The following is a 20,348-nucleotide window of genomic DNA, read 5'->3' as shown; positions in this document are numbered from 1 at the left end:
CTCAGACCCGTGCCCGCAAATTTGCGGGTGGGTCGGGTCGACCTGCGGGCACGGGTCGAGTTTGCCAAGTCTAGTTAGGATTGATAGTTGGGAAGTTTAGAATACCCATATATATAGAAAAACCAAAATATGACCGTTTGGGGGCATAGTGGTAAATTTGGCAAAAACCCCAACGACTATAATTTCTTCCCGAAATAGTGGTCTCGGAGTTCCGAGAATTTCTCTCGGAGTTCCAGGAATTGAAACAGAAGATAGAAAAATGTTATTGGACCAAATCTCGGAGCTCCGAGGAATTTCTCGGAGTTCCGAGCTCGGAGCTCCGAGAATTCTCTCGGAGTTCCGAGAAGCCTATTTCCAGCAGATTTTCAATTCTTGGACGTGTGTGTATGTGAGATGCAGGGGTTCCTAAATTGGACGTGTGAGAAGCCTCCCAGTCAACCATGCTAGATAACACTCTGGGTTCCTAAATTGGACGTGTGTGTGTATGTGAGATGCAAGGGTTTGGATGCAAGTGATGTAAGTGTGTGCAACAAGTTCTCGCAATCTAGATGCCTTCAAGTTTTTGTTAGATTTAGTCTGCAGTATCATGTGATAAGAAAATAAAGCATAACAGACAAACCAATCTAGCAAAGAGCAACACAAGCATATAAGATAGAGATTTTATGAGCCAATTAAACTAAATTCAAATGAGTTATCCTTGAAATTTTAAATTTAGTTAGGTGGTCCCCAACAGAGTTGTCAGACTGTAGGACCCAATCCCGTAATAGGGGCGCAACCCGCCTCTTTTTTGGTTTCTCGTATCCACGCGAATGACGTGTGCTTTTTATTCTCGATTTTATCATCTTTTCCTTGAACTTGGGATCACAAAAGAAATTCGAATTTCACGCAAAAGCAAATGATCAGAGTCGCCACCTAGATAAAGGACATAGGACCCATAAGTGCCACTGCAATGATCTGCGATCCCATAAATCTAGATTCGTTACCTGATTACAAGAATGGAAGGTATGGTAGATTACCACCATATGCACCATTCTTGCCCAATAATCCGGTCTTCAATTCCAATGAATAACTCATTTAAATTTTTTTAAAAGGCTCATTTTAACTCTCTTAATATGCAAACTAAGGGACATGTATCATAGATGATATAATTTTAATGTGATTCCTAGATATGTCTTTTGATTTTCTTGATTTGTTCAGATTCAATTTGTGTGAAAGTCCACCTAAAATTCTAATTTGGAGGAAGTCCTAAGTGATTTAATCACTTTAATTTAGGGTTGGAAAATGATAAAGAAATAAAATAAAAGCTTGAAACCTTACTAAAATGTGTGTAGGGTCGACTCGTGCTTGGTATGCCATCCAAACATCCAAGTTGCCTACGTACCCAAGCCTCACTGGGATCAAAGTCGACGTAGTTCGGTTGCCTAAACTAAGCTACATGCCTAACTCATCTAGGACACCGATCTAGACTGGACAGACTGTTTCAACGGTTTTAGAGAAATTATTTAAATAAAGTTTATTATATTTTATTATCCTAAGACTCCATCTAAGATGCTATATGATCCTATCTAAGTGCAAGACGCTCCCTAAATTAATGCAGGTGTGACCTACATCCTAGATTAACTAGGCTTGTCCTATAGGAAAAAGAGATTAACTAGTGAAACCTAATCTATGGTTTAGTTGCTAATAATAGCAATCGGCCGTGATGTGGCTAACTGGACTCCTAACTCTAGGACTCCCTAAGACGTAGAACTCATCATGACGGAGGTGTTCTTAAAGGGGGTCTAAAGGCTCGTATAAGGTGGGACCGTGATCTAACTGTTCCAAAATTGATTTGAATATGGGTTAGACCAACCGAAGTTACTAATTTAATGATTTTCCGTCTTTTAAGGGTTTCTAACATCTAGAAAAGGCTCTAAGGATTGGCTATTTCCATGTTTGGGTTGAATTTATGAAAGGGAATCGTGCTTTCTACCCTTACACAGTTCGGCAAATAAATTATGATATACTTTTGCCTGGCATTTTCTCAGGATTTCCATGGACAAAGACCTCGGAGCTAATAATATATTTAAATTTAGATGCTAAAAAGTCTAAGGTCGATCAGAATGAAGAAGCGAATATGAATACAACTCTCACATTTAAGATGACCTAGAATAGCAAGTTATGAAAGAAATTAATGATTTTTAAGGTTTCTGTTCCAGTAACTTAAGGGAAGCTTATGATATTATGAAATTTTCACGATTTTTAGAATTAAAATGAATTTGTAATAATTTTAATTAATCAAGCCGTTTTAGTTGTGCTACAAAGAAACTGATAGCAAAAATCATCCAAATCGATCCAAATTAATACAAGAATATGCTCATAATAATAGAAAATCACAGTAGAAATTTCATATATTATTTCTAGATTTTACTATTTTTAACAGATTTATTTATGTTCTGGACGAATCAAGTAAAAATCAATAAAAATAACAAAACATGCAGTTAAATTCTGAGAAATTCATAATATGATTTCGCTAAGCCAATTCATTTTATTACAAAATTTTAGCGTCCGAAGAGTTCATTTGGTGACAACTCCTATGAACATGTAGAAAATATTGCTTTTTCATAAAAAAATCCAAACAAAATAACAAATAAACTTGAAATCCTTTCAAACTTTACCTATGTTCTTAGAAAATTAAAAAGCTACTGAAAACAAAATGTTGTCAAATTTTGAATTATTTTGACATGCAAACGAATTTTTATTCATCAAATATTCTTTTTCTATGTATTTTTTGAACGAATTTTAAAACTATCTAGATGAACGAATTCCGCTGAAGTTTTTGGAATTTTTTTACTCCTTTAACTCAAATTAAACTCAGAAAATATAAATTCACGAAGAATCCTTGGTTTCGAACTAGTTGCTTTGAAAATCGACTTAAAACCCATTTGAAACCCTAATTCGTAGAACATCTTTTTTCTACACGTAAAGCGGTTTTTCTTCCACTAATTTTGGATTTTCAATGTTCTTTTAACTTGATTAACACTAAAAAAATTTAACTTCGTAAAAAACCCTTGGTTTTAAACTAGTTGCTTTGAAAATCGATTATAAACCCAATTAAAACCCTAATTCATTGGTTATCTTATTTTCTTCATGAAAAAATAATTTTCTTCCACAAAAATTAATAATAACATGAATTGGCCCATCAAGAATCTTATTATGATTATGCAAAAAGAAATTCCATGAATTTTCCACAAGAAACATGAAAGAACAAGAAAGGAATACTCATAAACATGTTATTAGTTTTTAACCAAAAAGAGTTTAAGATACTAACCTTTGATAATCCGAGATATACGCTTTGTCCAGCTCTTTGATACGCAAGAAGAAATCCCAAAGTTCCCATAAAGAAGAGCCGCTTCGAATAACAATTAAAAGAAGATGAAGGAGATGGACCTTTTTCAAAGAAATATGGCCAATTATTCCACCACAAGAGGTGGACGAATTTTTTGGGAGAGAGGGATGGGTGGATGTTTTTCCAAGAGTGCTAAAAGGGTTGGTTCAATCTCTTTTTGTAGAGAAAGCTAGGGCAAAAACTAGTATAACAACTTCCCATGTGAGAGTTGCCATTCTTGTTTTCTTTCTAATTTTCTCCACTAGCTTCCTTTTCCCTCTTGTTACCAAATTATTTATGTTTCTAAATTCATCATAAGAAGCTATCTTAATTTCCAAGACATTCTATTTTGTATAAAACAAGGCTTTTCATGACTTTTCTATAAACCTCTTCATAAGAAAGCTTCTTTTCTAAAGATTCTTTTGGAGATTTCCGTCCAAAAAGCACTGCCTAACTTTAAAGCTCGTTTTTGTCCTATTTAGCATAAGAATAACGAAAAGTTGTAAACTACAAAGTTGTAGCCCTTCGAACATATTTACGCTTTAAATTTGGCCAATCGGTTAAAGAGTTATGACAATTTTAGTGGGCTGTAATTCCCGTCCAAATGGCACTGCCAGATTTTAAAGCTCATTTTTGACTTATTTCGTGGAAGAATCGCGAAAAGTTTTAAACTAGAAAGTTAGAGCCCTTCTCGAGATGTTTCCAACAAGTAAAACTACGAATTTTTTGAAGAAGTAGTTAAAAAGTTATGGCCGTTTTAGTGATCTGATCATATTAGCCCATTCTCTTTCTCATCTTTCATGAAATCCAACCCATTTCAAATAATAATTCAAAATTTATAATTGTTGGCCCACACGATGTGATGCACATGGTGGGTCCTACAGACATGGCCTAACCTCATTCACCCCTTGAAAAAATCATTTTTGCCCAAAATGACCTTGTTTGATCAACACATGTTAAAAAGTAACCAAAATGCCCTTGAACCGGAATACCCCTTTAAGGTTGAAGTTAAAAATAGCAATTATGTGAGGGGAGTTTTCAAAAATAGAAAGTATTGAAACTCACTTGAGATGAAGGATAACGTCAACCAAGACCATTCGGGCTACCCTGGAAATACCCAAAATACCCCTAGGATACAAAATTTCAAAAAGAGATAGAAACCCTGAGAAATTTTAAAAATAGCAGGTTTTTCAAAATACTCAAAATAACTCATGATTTCGTAGACACACTCTGGGGATTACATGAGACACTGAAAATGACCAAAATACCCCTGAGATGCAAAAGTTGATCAATTAAGGAAAACCTTGAGAAATTCTAAATTTAGCAGGTTTTCTCATTTGCTTAGAAACTTGAATTCTCATCTTCCGAAGACTAATGGAACCCCCTAGAGACTTTTGGGAATGCGAATCAATACCAAAACACCTGAAATGAGATAAAATTTACCTTAAAATGCAAGAATGCTTGCCCTAATGCAGAATACTGACTTGGGATTCAAAAGACCAACTAAATATTTTCACTTTCTAAAGCATAACAAAAAGGGGATGTCTACACCAAGGAACTCTCGAAACAGTGCCACCCTCAAAGCATAGCAAGAGTGGCGATATAAATGAGATACCTCTTAATCCGGAGACAATAATCTTGAAACCAAAACGTACCTAAATAACTCAGAGTCACCATCCATAGATAGGCCATAGAACCAAAAAATATGCTCTGTTTGCATTGGATAACCAGAAACAAAAGGGCTCGTGCCTGATTACGAATGGGGAAGGTATTAGGCATCCCATTTGCGCGAGCGCACTCGGTCTCTTATGCCATTTATTTATTAACTTTGAAGAGTTTTGGACAAAAATCATGTGAAATGGGAACAAATATCTCCGAAAAAATGTCTACCTAAGCATGCAAAACCTGAGGATGGGTAAAAAAAAAAAACATCCAAGTCCTAACTCATCACATCTAGCGCTAACTCAACACATCTAGGAATGTAGTAACAAACACATGTACAACTACAGCTAAGCAGAATATAGCAGATATGATAAGATGGAAAAACAATAAAGCAATAAAAGAGCTACAACTAAGCAATATAATCAAGAAGTAATAAACTGGTAAACAGTAATGAGCTACAGCTGAGCATGTGACTGAGTAAGAAAAGAAATGATCACTGCCTAAAAGAGAACACACTATCATGATCCTGAGCAAGAAACAATGCTAAATAACAGACTCAAATCTGAAAATGCTAACAACAAATCCTAAAACTCTAAATGTTTTCGCCCGAATCTTGGAAGGCCTTACATCCATCCAAGTCGCCTGCGTATCCCCGCCTCTGCAGAAATCAAGGCCATGTGGTTCTTGCGCGCCTATTCTAAACTATAATGCCTAACACATCTAGGACCACTATCCTAGACTCGACTAGTTGTTAAAGCTTCTTGAGCGATTATTTAAGTTCAAGTGGATTGTAACTTTTAAGACTCCCTATATGCCCTAACTAAATGCAAGTTTTTAGCCCTGAACTAATGCAGGTGGGCCCTACATCCTATGTGCACTAGGCTGTGACCCTAGGGAAGAGGTAGGCAATCTAACGCACCCTATTCTAGTCATCAGTCAGCGATGTAGATCGCCAACTCACCGGACAGAGGCGATGACAAACTCCTAGCTAGGATAGACTCCTAACTCTAACACAAACACAACACATCTAAAACACTCAACATATCTAGGACAAAATCCTAACTCTAAAGGAAGAACCTTTTGAAAACAAGGTTTTAAAGTTGTTTGAATATTTTTTTAAAGATTTACAAAGTTCTATCTACAAAGTTTGGCTGGACTCCTAAGCTGCCTACGTACCTTGTGGGAGAGGATCAAGCCAACGTAATTCGGAAGCAAACTTTCCTAACTATTCTCCTAAAAACTTTTAAATTTTCTTATGTTTTAAAGTTTTTGTTGAATTTTAAAGTGTTTTTGAGTTTCAAGATTTCAAATGTTTTTTAGATTTTTAAATTTCTAAATGTTTTTAAGTTTCAAATTTTTGATGTTTTGAGTTTTAAAACGTTTTCACCCTTTTGGTCAAAGGCCAAAGGGAACACACAAAGCAACATCCTGGGGCAAAACCCTAGGGCAAGAGGGGAAACCCTAAAACAAGTAAACTAGTGTCAAAATGAAATGATCACAAACAAATAAACTAGTTCCCCAAGTAACAATGCTAAGATCCCAAGCAGATAGACTCTAACAAAACTGAAACTAGTCTCTAAGAAAAAGGGGAGTGATAACAACATTAAAGGACATACTCCTAAGCTAGAGGACAATTGGATCAACTCAATGCTACGTAAAGATGAGAAACACTATCACAAACTTTAACTTATCCTATGACCTATGCCAACTCAAAGCACAATATTCTTAAATCCAAAACTATGATTTCAAAGATCCAAATACTTCTTCTTTAAGGAATATTGCTTAAATTGTTGTGTATACAACATAGACCAAAGTCTAATTTCTAAAAAAAACTCAACGCAATAAAAGGAAGATAATGCAAAAGGATAGAGCCCATCCCCTCCTCACAGATAAGCTACCTTACTTTTACATCCATACTACTGTGATACTTTAACTTATCCTATTAAAATACACTATTAATATTTGCTTCAAGAAAATGTCAATACCTCCAGTATATATACCATGTGACAAACTGGAAAAAAATGCAAAGAAAACAAACTTACATATCTATCTCACCATCACTACACAGATGTATCACATACCTTAATCTTTATAACTATTCTAATATATGCCAAAATGAAGGGTGTATGTATAAAACATTAAGAATGATATAACATTAATTCGAGTATCCAAATATACTTAACCTAAATAGTAAAGTTCCAATTACATTTTCTACACTCTGTTAATAATATGTATTACCAACATAAGCATACAAATCAAGGTAATAAAATCATAGCAAGAAATTACAGCCAAGATTAATATCATTGCAAAAAGGACAAACGAGGGTATGTCATTATCAATTAGAAAGAAAAAGAAATGCAAGAGGGCTCTGCTAATATCAATTAGAAAGAAAAAGAAATGCAAGAGGGCTGCTAATATCATAAGAGTATAAGGGCTAGCAAAATCAAGGGTATAATGGTCATGGATACCCGGATCAAAACCAACCCATCTAAATTCACTTACCAAAACAGAGTGGTACCTTTCTTACAAACATTATCCAAATTTTATAACTACAGCACACTCCCTAAACCAAGAGATAAAATACATATCTAGATCTCCATTAAAGAAAATTACTCCAACTTGTAAGACATAACTCACAAAATCACCTCCTGAATCCTAAAAGGGAAGCTAATACAGCCACTCTAAATATGATTTTCAATGGGAATGAACAAAAGAATAATATGAAAATCTGCAATAACATACTCAAGTGTACACAATAGCAATCAAATAAGCACCACTTTTTGCTACTTATAGAATCTTAAGTGTTCATCTGAAGGTCAAAACCAGCCCAAGGTCTTGTTTTCATCTAAAGTAAAGCTAAGATGTAAAGTTTTCGCAGCCCAACAAAGATTGTGGCTGGAATGGGGTCTGATGGTACAAAGGTGGCTGATAGGGGTTATCATGGCTAAGGGAATGATGGTAAATGAAGGGAATTAGAAATGGTGAAGGTGCAAATGAAAGGCTAAAATGAGAAATAGTAGGGGGCTTTGGTGGAAATGGCTTAAGGAGTGGAGTTGTGGTGTAAAAGCTGAAAATCAAAATGAACTCACACATATACCATAAATGAAATAATCTTTAGGACATTACCAGAACACAAAAAGGGAAAATCTCAACAAATTTCTACAAATGATCTAATGAATTGAACTCACATATAAGAAATAAAATCTCTGTTGTTTTACATATGTCCAAATGAATTAAACTTGTATAGAATACCAAAAAGACAGTCTCTAAACTATGTATGTAGGCATATGAAGAGGGGAATCTCAGCCATTTATAATCGTCCTAAACCCCCTGAACTTGCATATGCGATAATGAAATGCTCATCAAAACATACACTCACGCATCTAAAATAAGAAATTTTAGCCAATTGGAAAATATCTAAATTCCAATAAGGTATTCATCCACAATTTTTTTAGCATTTGTTCTGAACTTTCTTATTTTTCCTAATTTAAGAGCCAATACACAAACTAAATTACAACTTATAAGTCATTGGACATTTGTCACAAGACAATAACAAATAATTGTTAGTATCATTCTAATATATCCTCCCTACCCACAGGAACATGAACCAATGACTTAAAGATTTAAAAAATAAATAAATAAGGAAAAGGAAACCACAGTTTCTTTGTCTTCTTTTAAACAATTTGATTTTGTATTTAAGAGAAAAAACATATCCACTTCCAATAAAGCTTAGATATTTCAACTCCAAATGCATCATACAAAAAATATTTTCGAAGCTTCAGGCCTTATGCACATCGAGAAAAAATTCGGGTACTTTGTAAACATTTCAAACAGCTTAGATATACACATGCTATTCAATTATTACTTTGGTAACTAAATCAGATTATCAGGACCACATTACAAACTATAGACATCATAACCACTCTAAAAAAAATTACTTCAAGCGCATATCTATTGTAAGAATATATACCCCAAAGAGCATGGATTCAAAGTATGTTATTATATCTTCTCAAAACCCAAGCCAAGTATCCCTCAAAGAAGATCTAAATAACCTGCTATGCAAATAAATGAATGAGACACTTATCCATATCACCTAATAAACTCAAAGCTCTTTCATTAGCAATGCAACTGACAGACGAACCTTGGACTTTTACCATGAAATGGATGTAACATCTATAACAATATACAAAGCAAACGAGCAATCATACAAGAATTGTTAACCCAAAGTTATGTTGGTACCAAAATTGAACCCTCATTACCATATGGTTGAAATAGACATCTTCAAAATAGTTTGATATATATATATATATATATATATATATATATATATATATATATATATATATATATATATATGAGGAAAGTGTTGGTGAGCTTACGCGCCCCAATCACATGGGTCCCACATTTTCTGTGGTGATCCAAACCATTCATATGCAAGGCCCTATCATAGATAGGGTGTGTACCAAAAATCAGCTCCATAGGATCATCCTCACCCCTCCATTTGTGGAGGACAAAAATGGGCAGATTTGTGGACAAATAATGTCTGTCCATTTTGACCTCCACAAATGGATGGGTTAGGATGATCCTATGGAGCTGATTTTTGGTACACACCCCATCTATGTAAGGGCCTTTCAAATGAATGCTTTGGATCATCCTAGCAAAGTAGGCCCCAATGTGATTGGGGGCTTAAGCTCACCAACACTTTCCTCTATATATATATATATATATATGAGAAAACAGTTCCTACACATATGTGTAGATAAGTTATCTACACACTAGCTTACAATACATTGGGGGCCACATTATTTGGGTGATCCAAACCATTCATTTTTAAGGCCCTCACATAGATAGGGTGTCCACAAAAAATCAGATCCATAGGATCATCCTAACCATTCGAACTGTAGAGGCAAAAAATGGACTAATTTGTGAAGGTTTAAAGACATCCATTTTACCTCCACAAATCGTAGGGTTGGGATGATCCTAGGGATCTGATTTTTTGTAGACACCCTATCTATGTGAGGGCCTTTAAAATGGATGGCTTGGATCACCCAAACAATGTGGGCCCCCACTGTATTTTAAGCTAGTGTGTAGAGAACTCTCTACACATATGTGTAGGAACCGTTCTCTCTCTCTCTCTCTCTCTATATATATATATATATATATATATATATATATTCAATGAACAACACATAGCAAGATGGGCCACAATTCAATCATACAAGGAACCGAACTATTTTGGAGGTGTAAAGATTGATAGGGGTTAAACCTTTATTCATATCAAATTCCAGTATACACTAATGCCAAAAGCAAGACAGAAATAAAATGGAGCACGAAGATGACAACAACTAACCCTCCATTTATCTGAATCAACAATGGTTGTAAGCTTCCATGCTTATCAGCTACAGAATTGAAATAGGTATAGTTCCATAAATGACTATTCCACATTCAATGAAACATGTTTATGCCTCATGACCACATTCAATAAATGGCTTTATATACAATCTAAAAGTTGTAAGCTTATCTGAAATATTAGGAGGGGAAAATTTAACTTCAGACAAGTATTAAAACATGTCAATGCTGATCATTAAAAGGATTGGAATACCCCAACCAGTGATAGCTCCATAGCAAGACTAAATGAAAGACATCAGCATAAAATTATCCAATTCCGATGTTTGCACCTACTTTATGGCGACATTACCTAGTTCCAGTAATCCATATACATGACAGACTAATTTCATACGGCAGACACATGAAATAAATAAGAAGGCACTGATGAAGAAATTATGCTAGGACTGTGCTAGTAACATGACAATGACTATACTGACTTAATCACTAAGAGAATGGCTAAAAAAAATCTTTATTACTTAGCTGTCAAATGCAAGCATACATTATATTCTTAAAAATTTTCAGAGCTAACTCTCTTTTCATCATTTTTTAAAATAAAAATACTTTCCGAAATCAGTTAGCTTTGAAAAATTGACTCATTTTTCATAATTCACCACTATTTCGTACAATTGATGGAATCAATAAGTTCATTAATTCTGAAATCATTACAAAAAAGATATTTTCTTTTAACTTGAATAAAACACAACAAAGGTCAAAACAAGTATATCAAATTCTCTTACATATCATCCAAGAAATTCACGCTAATAGCAAAATATTCCTCATGTAATGAAAACAGAGCATTGATTCTATTGAGGAAGTTACTTGAACTAAAAATAGCATAACATGATTCAATAAATCATAGGACTTTGTAGCTCAACCTACAATTTCACAACACATATATAATTATACCGATTATATTGATTCTAATGAAAATACATCTACTAGATAATAAAAATCATTTAAAACCTGAAACAATTGAACATTTTTTAAGGAAACAACTTCTGAATCTAAACACGTTTATATAAATCAGATAGAAAACAGAGAAAATTCATAGCACTTACTTGAAATGAGCTCTTCAAATTCCACTGACCTCTGATCTGATGTAAAATAGCTAAAATCTTCAAAGCTATTAGCACTGGACTTTCGTAGATCTTTAATTCAGCAAGATCTGAAATGAGCTCCTTTCCAAACCTCTGATCTGAGCTAATTAGAAATCCTGTAAACTTGACAGAGATGATTGGCTAAAAATGGCAGATCTTGCCGAAGAAACAAAGGAAGATAGCTGATCTTGTGGAAATTAAAGTTTTAGAACTCAGATCTCTCACAACTAGGGTTTGAATCTAAAATTAGGGTTAAAAAACAAAGATCTAAAGTTTTAGGCTTTCAGCTAGAGCAAAGGAAGCTAGTAAAATGAAGAAGGAAAGGATTAGCTAGAGTTCTCGCTCGCCGGAGAATAGAAATCAGCCGGAGAAGAAGGTATAAACGAACTAGGGTTACGGTTCTAAGCAAAAGCCCCCCCCTCTATCTCTCTCTCTCTCTAAATTTTGGAAAAAAAAATCTAGCTTGCACAAGAAGATCCTTCAAATGAGCCCTAATGTGCTATTTATAGATTTTTCTGAAAAATATTAACCCTCTAATGTTACATAGACAACTCCCATGTATACACTGGGCTTTTGCTTTAGTTAAAAATGAGTGGTCTAAAAGAAAAGTTTTAATGAAAAATAAAGAAATAAACACCAACTCTTTAGTACCTAGGCACACCTATCTACTAGAAAATACATTAACAAGACCATCCCTGAACCAGATAAATCACTCCCCTTTTGCTACGCTATACTACATTACGCTTCCTACCACGCTCGTTTGCTAGGCAAACCACGACGAATTTCAACAAAATTTTAAAGGTACTTACTTGGGATCCTAACCTACCTTGAGGCACAATTTGGGACTCTAAAACACTAGTTTAAAGGATTTTTGTTCTAATGATGCTATTAGGGTTTGGTCAAAATGAGGTGTCTATAGATGCCCCTCTTTGGCAGAGCGTTCTTGATGCGCGAATGCCAAAACTGAACAGACAACACATTTTTATCGACCCGAAAACAAAGCAAAGCAAATTTTTGAGATTTTCAATTCCTAAGAATAGTATTCACAAGGGTAAAGCCACAAAATCACTCTTAACAAGACTCTAAGACTTCAAGCAATAGGGAACCAGTATCTCACTAACTCTTATCATGACAGTTACGATATCTCAAAGAAATAGCATCTCTCTAACATTCATGACTCAACTATCTAAGCCAGTTCATAAGGACCTTTATTAAAGCAAGCAAACACAAAACACAACCACACCTATTTTACTCCTAAACCAAGGCCTTACAAAAGCGAACACAACTTAATCACTCAAACAGTACAAACCAAATTGCTCACATAATTACAAACCAATCACTCATACAGATACCAACTAATCACTCAAAGAGTCTCAAGTCAATCACTCAAAGAGTCTCAAATCAATAACTCAAAGAGTCTCAAATCAATTATCCAATGAGTCTCTTATATTTTATCTTTGCCCAGCCAGAATTTATTCTGCCAATTATTGTGGTACTTGAATATTTGATGCAAAATTCAAATTTCTAATACCAAGGTGAAGCAAAGTTTCATCAGGCGATAGCTATATAGACCATTGCTGCGAATCCATCTGTTTAACTATCCAGGTAAATATGACTCCTCTCTTTCAAGGTAGCGAGTCATCCCGGATTCATATGGCAGTGCTAAATTATCCCATATAAATCCAGATTTGTATGTCCGTCATGCAACACTATTCCATAAAAATCTCTTTGCAGATATGCCCAACTCCTAACCCATTAGGTAGCGACACATTGGGGACCATCTCTTATTTACATGGCACTGCTAAAATTGTCCCATATAAATCCATATTTGTATGCCCGTCATGCAACATGGTTCCATACAAACCTCTTAGCAGATATGCCTGACTCCTAACCCGTTAGGTAGCGACACATTGCGGGCCACCCCCAGATTTACATGGCACTGCTAAATTGTCCCATATAAATACAGATTTGTATGCCCGTCATGCAATACGGTTCCATACAAACCTCTTCGCAGATATGCCTGACTCCTAACCCGTTAGGTAGCGACACATTGCGGACCACTCTCTCAACTTGGTACTTTAGGGTAATGCAACACTTAAACTAACTCAACATGTAACATTCAAAGAGTCTGTAACACTCATAGAGTTTTTCTTTATAGATTGAAGCTTTACTAAAGTAAACATAAACCAAATACTCAAAGAGTACAAATCAAACAAGTACACACTAATTACTGAAAGAGTTTTTTTTTTTTTTTTGTAAACCAAAGTTTTTTTCTTTTGTTCTTTTCAAAAATATAGAACAAAAGATCAGACCATGCAACAAGGAATTTAATAATTTTTTTCTTAGTAAAAACAAATCATATCAACTTCACTGATGGAAGAATCGCTTCTCAAAGAGAATAAGGAGAATGCATGATCTTTACTAAAGACCGGACTCAAGCAACTTGAAGGAATTTCTAGGTTGTAACCATTTTCAACAGGTGAAACAGTACTCCGCTGAGGTTTGAAGATTGCAAGAATAGATTCTAGACTCTGCTGGGATAAGAGTTTATGAAAACTTGACTCCAAAATAAAACAATTGATTGAGGAGTTTAACTCAAAAGAATGTGTTCAATCTTCTCTAGTCTCTATTTGCTGAGAATAAACATTTCAAATATCATTATTTGTTTGACATCTTTTATGACGTAAGTCATAAAAGACGCCCCTAGTATGATTACTTCAATGAATAGATTCATTAGAGAGCAACACAAAGAGAATAGGCCAAAGGCTTTCATTATCAAACACTTGGGTTTTACAAAGGTTTCACAAGTACACTTGGGTTTACAAGACTTTTCACAAGAACCCTTGGGCTTACAAGACTTTTCTCAGTTATAAGAAACTAATTCTGCTCAGAATTTTCTTTCATCTCTGCCAGCTGCTGAGGCTGGAAATGGGCTAAAAGCCTGTCACCTTCTGAACTCTGCTCTCCTTTGCATCTGTCCACAGGAGACACAACTTCTCTGTTTCTCTAATTTTTATTTTACACTTGTCACCCCGGCTTTAGGAGGAATACTGACTAGACAAGACTCTGAAAACTGACCTCAAATCGACAAAGGAAAGACTTTGACGAACAACGAACGAGGACATTGACAGACACATGACTCAATGTGGGACCTGATCCCACGAGGGGGGCGCGACCCGCCTCCCTCTCTTGGTCTCTCGTACCCACGCGAATGGCGTGTGCCTTTTTATTATTAATATAAATCATCTTTTCAGTGAACTTGGGATAACTAAAGCAATCTAAATTTCACGTAAAAGAGAATGACCAGAGTCGCCACCTAGGTAAGGGACCTAAGACCCATAAGTGACATTGCAATGATCTGCGATCTCAGAAGTCTATATTCGTTACCTGATTACGAGAATGGAAGGTATGGTGGATTGCCACCATATGCACCATTCTTGCCCAATAATCCGGTCTTCAATTCCAAAGATTAACTCATTTAAATTTCTTTGAAAATGCTCATTTAAACCCTATTGATATGCAAACTACGGGACATTCATAATAAATAATCTAATTTCAATGTGGTTCCTAAATGCATCTTTTGATTTTCTTGATTTGTTCGGATTCAATCTATGTGAAAGTCCTAAAATTCTAATTTTGGGAAATCCTAAGTGATTTAATTGATTTGGTTTGGGGTTGGAAAATGATAAAGAAATAAAATAAAACCCTACTGAAGTGTGTAGGGTCGACTCGTGCATCGAATGCCATCTCAGCATCCAAGCTGCCTACGTATCCAAGCCTCTCTGGGCTTAGAGTCGACGTAGTTCAGTGTCCCAAACTAAGCTACATGCCTAAAACATCTAGGACACTGATCTAGACTTGATAGATTGTTTCAACAGTTTTAAAGAAATTATTTAATTCAAGTTGGGTAGATTTTATTATTTTAGGACTCCATCTAAGATGCTATATGGTCATATCCAAGTGCAAAACATCTCCTAGACTAATGCAAGTGGGCCCTACATCCTAGGTTAACTAGGCATGTCCTATAGAAAAAAAGAGGTTAACTAGTGAAATCTAATATAAGGCTCAAGCTTCATACTCTGCCATGTTATCTGTGCACCCAAATTGCAGCTTGATAGATACCGGAATATACTCCTTCTTTAAGATACAAGTACTTGTTAGCCCAAGGGTTTAACAAGTACTCCCATTGAAGTATTTTGATGATTAACAAACTCAATTTGACATAAAAAGGTTTTATATACTAATGATTTCCATTGGCTAAGTGATTATGTTCATAGCCTTAGCACCTTCAAGATTGCAAAACATAGGGCAAAATCATTCAAGCTCATAGTGAGATCAAATACTAGGAGAAGGCATAATTAACACAATGGCGAATCAAGCAAGACAAGACCAACACAAAAGGCAAGTGAAGATTATTCAAAGTTAAGGTTGAAGTCAAGCCCAGCAAGGATGCAAAACAACTCAAAGGCTCAAAAGCCTCTACAAAGTGCCAACAAGATTGAAGACCAAGCAATTTTAGGATATGTTTGGTTTGTCATGTATAGTCTAGGTCAAAGGCACAAAAGAGTATTAAAATCAACCTAAATCGATCTTAAATGGTTAGTGAATATTCATAGTGGTGTCCACACATGTTTGGACCCTCATGACATTCCATTTAACATAATAGAATTGAGTTCCCAAAGCCCAAACCAAAACAGGAACAAAAACAGATTTTATATGCTGGTTTTAGGCTTCTCGGAGCTCCGAACTCGGAACTCCGAGAAAATTCTCAGAGCTCCGAGAATAGTTCCAGGTTCAAAACAATTAGGGACTGTGGTCCGCTCAGAGTTTTGAGCCCAGACTCCGAGAAGACCGTTGGGGAGCTCACAAAAGGCATATTTGTTACTCCCCTATATATGTGAACCTTGGGACTCTTGGAAAACCACTTAAGAAGTTTACCTAATATTCTAAGAGCATTCAAAGGCATTTATTCTTATTCTCCTTAAGATTTTCACTCTACCTCTCTCTCTGCCTTTACCTTGGATTATTCTAGAGAGACCTTAGGCTTTTCATTTGTTCATCTTTTTCTAGTGAGAGTGAGTGTACGTTACATGTAATCAGCCTATCTAGAGGCAAGCAAGCTACATCTTCATTTCTTCTTTGTATTTGGCAACAAAGGGCGCCGTAGAAGACCCTTGGAATGTGAAGCTCGGTTTGTACAAGGCGGAAGGAGCCGTATTTTAGTTCCTTGGAGAAGATAGTGGAATCCTCAAGGAGAGCAACTTGAGAAGAGTGGAGCAGATCTTGGATTAAGACCGAACCACTATAAAAATTCTTGTGTCTACCCTCTTGCCTCTTCTCTTCTTCTCTTGTGGTAAGCTTTTTACTTTTGCATTTGAATCTTAATTTTAGTTTTCTAAACAAACTAAAACTAGTGCAAACCAAAGTTTTTAAATTCGTAAAATTTGATAAGAAACCCAATTCACCCCCCTCTTGGGTGGCTAAGTGAAATTTCACTTGGTATCAGAGCTTAGGCTCTTATATAGGATTTCTCTTGAAAACCTACAAGGGAAAGATCTAAATGGCAACCTATTCTCAAAGTTGTGAGGGGCAATCCACTACTAGACCTCCCTTTTTTAATGGCTTGAATTATCCCTATTGGAAAGCTAGAATGAAAGTCTTTAAAATCCTTAGATTTTGAAGTATGGAGAAGTATTCAAAATGGATATAAAGAACCCACCATTGACATGGAACTATGGGATGACAATGAAAAGAAAGAATCCACCATAAATGCTAAAGCCATGAATGCCTTGATTTGTGCCTTATCTCCCGAGGAGTTCAATCGAGTTTGGACTCTTGAATCTGCTAAGGAGATTAGGGATATGCTTGAAGTAGCACATGAAGGAACAAATCAAGTCAAGGAGTTTAAGATGAATCTTCTCTTTAGAGGATATGAGCTCTTCATGATGGACCCAAATGAAACAATAGCCGAAATGCACACTAGGTTTACTAATATAACAAATGGCTTAAAATCTTTAGTTAAATAATTGTCCAACAAGGATTTAGTCACTAAAATTCTTAGATCTTTACCTAAAGATTGGGATCCTAAAGTCATCGCTATTAAAGAAGCAAAAGTGTAAGCCCAAGGGTCTACTCTCCTATCTTGTTTTGATGATTCTAAACATAATTGATTGTGTTTTTGAATACTAATCAATTTGCTTTGAAGTGTTGTGTTTAAGATAGGATTGATCATTGAAGAAACCAACACACAACATGGTCATGCTTGAAGATGTACCCAACAAGAGTCAAAGGAGCTAAGTGGAGCTCACATCATCTCTCAAACAAGCATACAAAGATGGAAGATCAACTTGAAGACCAAAGCTAAAGAGAAATTGAATGTTGCATAGGTATCATTGTACATCTCCTCTCTTTAGATTTTCAAGTCAAGGCAAAGTATTTTCAAAATGTTTTTCAAAGAACTTTAAAGGTTTAGTGAATGATTATGTGGTGGAGCAACATGTTGGGACCCTCATAAACATTCCATAATTATCATAGGAGTTGAGTTCCAAAAGCCAAAAATCAAACAAGCAATAAAATCTCAAATTTGCTGATTTTTTAGGCTTCTCGGAACTCCGAGATTTTTATCGGAGCTCCGAGCTCGGAACTCCAAGAAAAGGTCCAGTAGCTTCTGGACATTTTCTCGGAACTCCGAGAAATAGTCCAGTAGAAATTTTATTTCTTCTGGCCGTTCTCTCGGAACTCCGAGAACCTCGCGACAGCTCAAAAAATAGCCGTTGGGATTTGAATTATTTTGTGGTTTTTGATATTCCCACCCCCAAACGGTCATATTCTTTGGAGAGGCTATATATACAACATGTAGAGGATTCATCTCCTCTCTCTTGATGATTTGAAAACCTCCTTGAGCATTAAAGAAAACTTGCAATCCATTTGTGCTAAAGATTTTGTTTTCCTCCCAAACTTGCCTTGCACTTGCAAATTTCTTGAGTTGGGATATTTAGAGCTTTCACTTGCAACTACCATCATTGAAGAGCAATCAAGGGTCTACAAAGAGCATCAAGCTTTCAAGAAGAAGCCAAGCTATGCAATCTTCATTTCTTGCAAAGGTGGCTAGGGCATCCTACCTTAATACCCTAGGGAGCACCGCTTAGAACTCGGCGGAGAAGGAGAGTCTTTTGTAAAGGTGTAAGGGCATCCTTATTTAATATCCCTTGGAAGAGTAACCGCCTCGGAGCCGGGCATCGTGGAGGTCTCCAATAGTGGAAATCCTTAAGGACGATCTTAAGAAGAGTGGAGTAGGGCTTTGCCCGAACCACTATATATCGGTGTGTCATCTCTCATTTTTGTACTTTCATTCTTGTTTTTGGTTTGGTATATCTTTTGTTTTCAATCTTACTTGCACTAACCAAAAACCTAATTTAAAGAAGAAAAATTCTAACTAGGTTCACAAATAATTGTCAAAAGGGATAATTTAGTGTTAAAATTCAATTCACTCCCCCTCTTGTTAATTTCAAAAAGATGTATAAAAAATGAGCTTAGAGGACTTAATATGTTATTTGATAAATTTTGAAATGGTTTTAAAAGGAAGAGAAACTTTAAACAAACAAAAAGAAGATACAAAAAAGAAAGGGATAGCTTTCAAAGCAAGAGTTGAGAGTGAAGAAGACATACAAGATGATGATCTTGCTCTCTTTACTAAGTGATTCAAGAAATTTCTCAAGTATAAGAAAGGAGGCAACTCAAGCCAAGAAAGAAATAGACTTTCAACCCAGTAGGAGATGAGATGCTACAATTGCAAGAGGGTGGGTCACATAAGGCCAAATTGCCCACTCAACAACAACAATGAAAAAAACAAGAAGAATAGAAGAAATGGCAAGAAGGCTTTATGTGCGGCAGCTTGGGATGAAGGGAGTGCTTCATCCGGAAATGAATCAAATGAAAAAGATGAAGATGAACTTTGCTTCATGGGACTTGTCGAAGTAACAAATGACATCTTCATTTCCGAGGTAAATGATCTTGATGATATTTGTCATGAATTCTCTAATGATGAATTGATTGTTGCTTGTGAAAAACTCCATGAAAATCTAGATTTGCAAATTGCTAGAAATAAAACAATGAAAAAATCTTTACGTGACATAACTAGAGATTTTGTCTATTTGAAAAAGGAACTTGATTTGCAAACTAATACAAGTGAAAAATTAATTTTGGAAAACAAAGCCTTGAATGAAGAAGTTGATAAATTAATTTTTGAAAACAAGAGCTTGAAAGAGGAAAATGAAAAACTTATTTTGAAATGTAAGGAATTAGATCTATCATTTAGAAAGTTTTCTTATGAAAAAAACAAGTTAGACGAAATTCTTGAAAACAAGCTTGTCTCTTTAGAAAAAGTTGGTCTTGGATACCAACCCTTTTGCAAAGGAGAAGCCTCATTCAAGAATAAATTTGTAAAGCTTTCCGCTTACATGCATGGTAGTTCTAGCTCGTTTGTTCCTACTGGTCACTATTGTGGTAGAGTAGGACACTTAAGATTTGCATGTAAAGTTAAGAAGTCAAAAGCATCTAATTTTGTTTGGGTTAGAAAAGATGAATTTTATGATGTTGCTAACCTTGAAAGACCCAAAGAAAAATTTGGTACCTAAAGCTTCAACATGAGTTTTGATTTTTGTAAGTTTGGTTGAAAGGAAAGCCCTCAAAGGACAAATGGTTTTTGGATAGTGGTTACTCAAGGCATATGACGGGAGACGTAACCAAGTTCGCCTTTGTAACCATGAGCCACCAAGAAAATGTCACATTTGGGGATGACACAAGAAGAAAAATCATCAGTGAATGTACCATTA

The 20,348-nt window shown here is 35.5% G+C and overlaps 1 protein-coding gene across 4 annotated transcripts in view; it reads right to left on the bottom strand.

Moving 5' to 3' along the window:
* The window catches only part of LOC143854508 ((3S,6E)-nerolidol synthase 1, chloroplastic-like), a 28,930-nt gene extending 16,959 nt beyond the window's left edge, over positions 1-11,971 (bottom strand). Inside the window, exon 1 of one of the 4 annotated variants that reach the window (XM_077364570.1) lies at positions 11,476-11,971. Coding sequence is in view for 3 of the 4 variants with exons in the window: in XM_077364585.1 (XP_077220700.1) it covers positions 3,311-3,379 (69 nt within the window). In the remaining variant the exon portion in view is untranslated. Of the gene's footprint in view, positions 1-3,310; positions 5,346-11,475 lie in introns of those variants that run through there. The other 3 variants (XM_077364585.1, XM_077364513.1, XM_077364522.1) reach the window with 3 other exon arrangements.
* Between the last annotated feature and the right edge of the window lie 8,377 nt (positions 11,972-20,348).

Source organism: Tasmannia lanceolata, unplaced genomic scaffold (assembly GCF_043159265.1).
Source record: "Tasmannia lanceolata isolate RefF3 unplaced genomic scaffold, GAP_Taslan_0.1 ptg000003l, whole genome shotgun sequence".
NCBI classification, from domain to species: Eukaryota; Viridiplantae; Streptophyta; class Magnoliopsida; order Canellales; family Winteraceae; genus Tasmannia; species Tasmannia lanceolata.
This window is presented reverse-complemented; position numbering and strand designations above follow the sequence as displayed.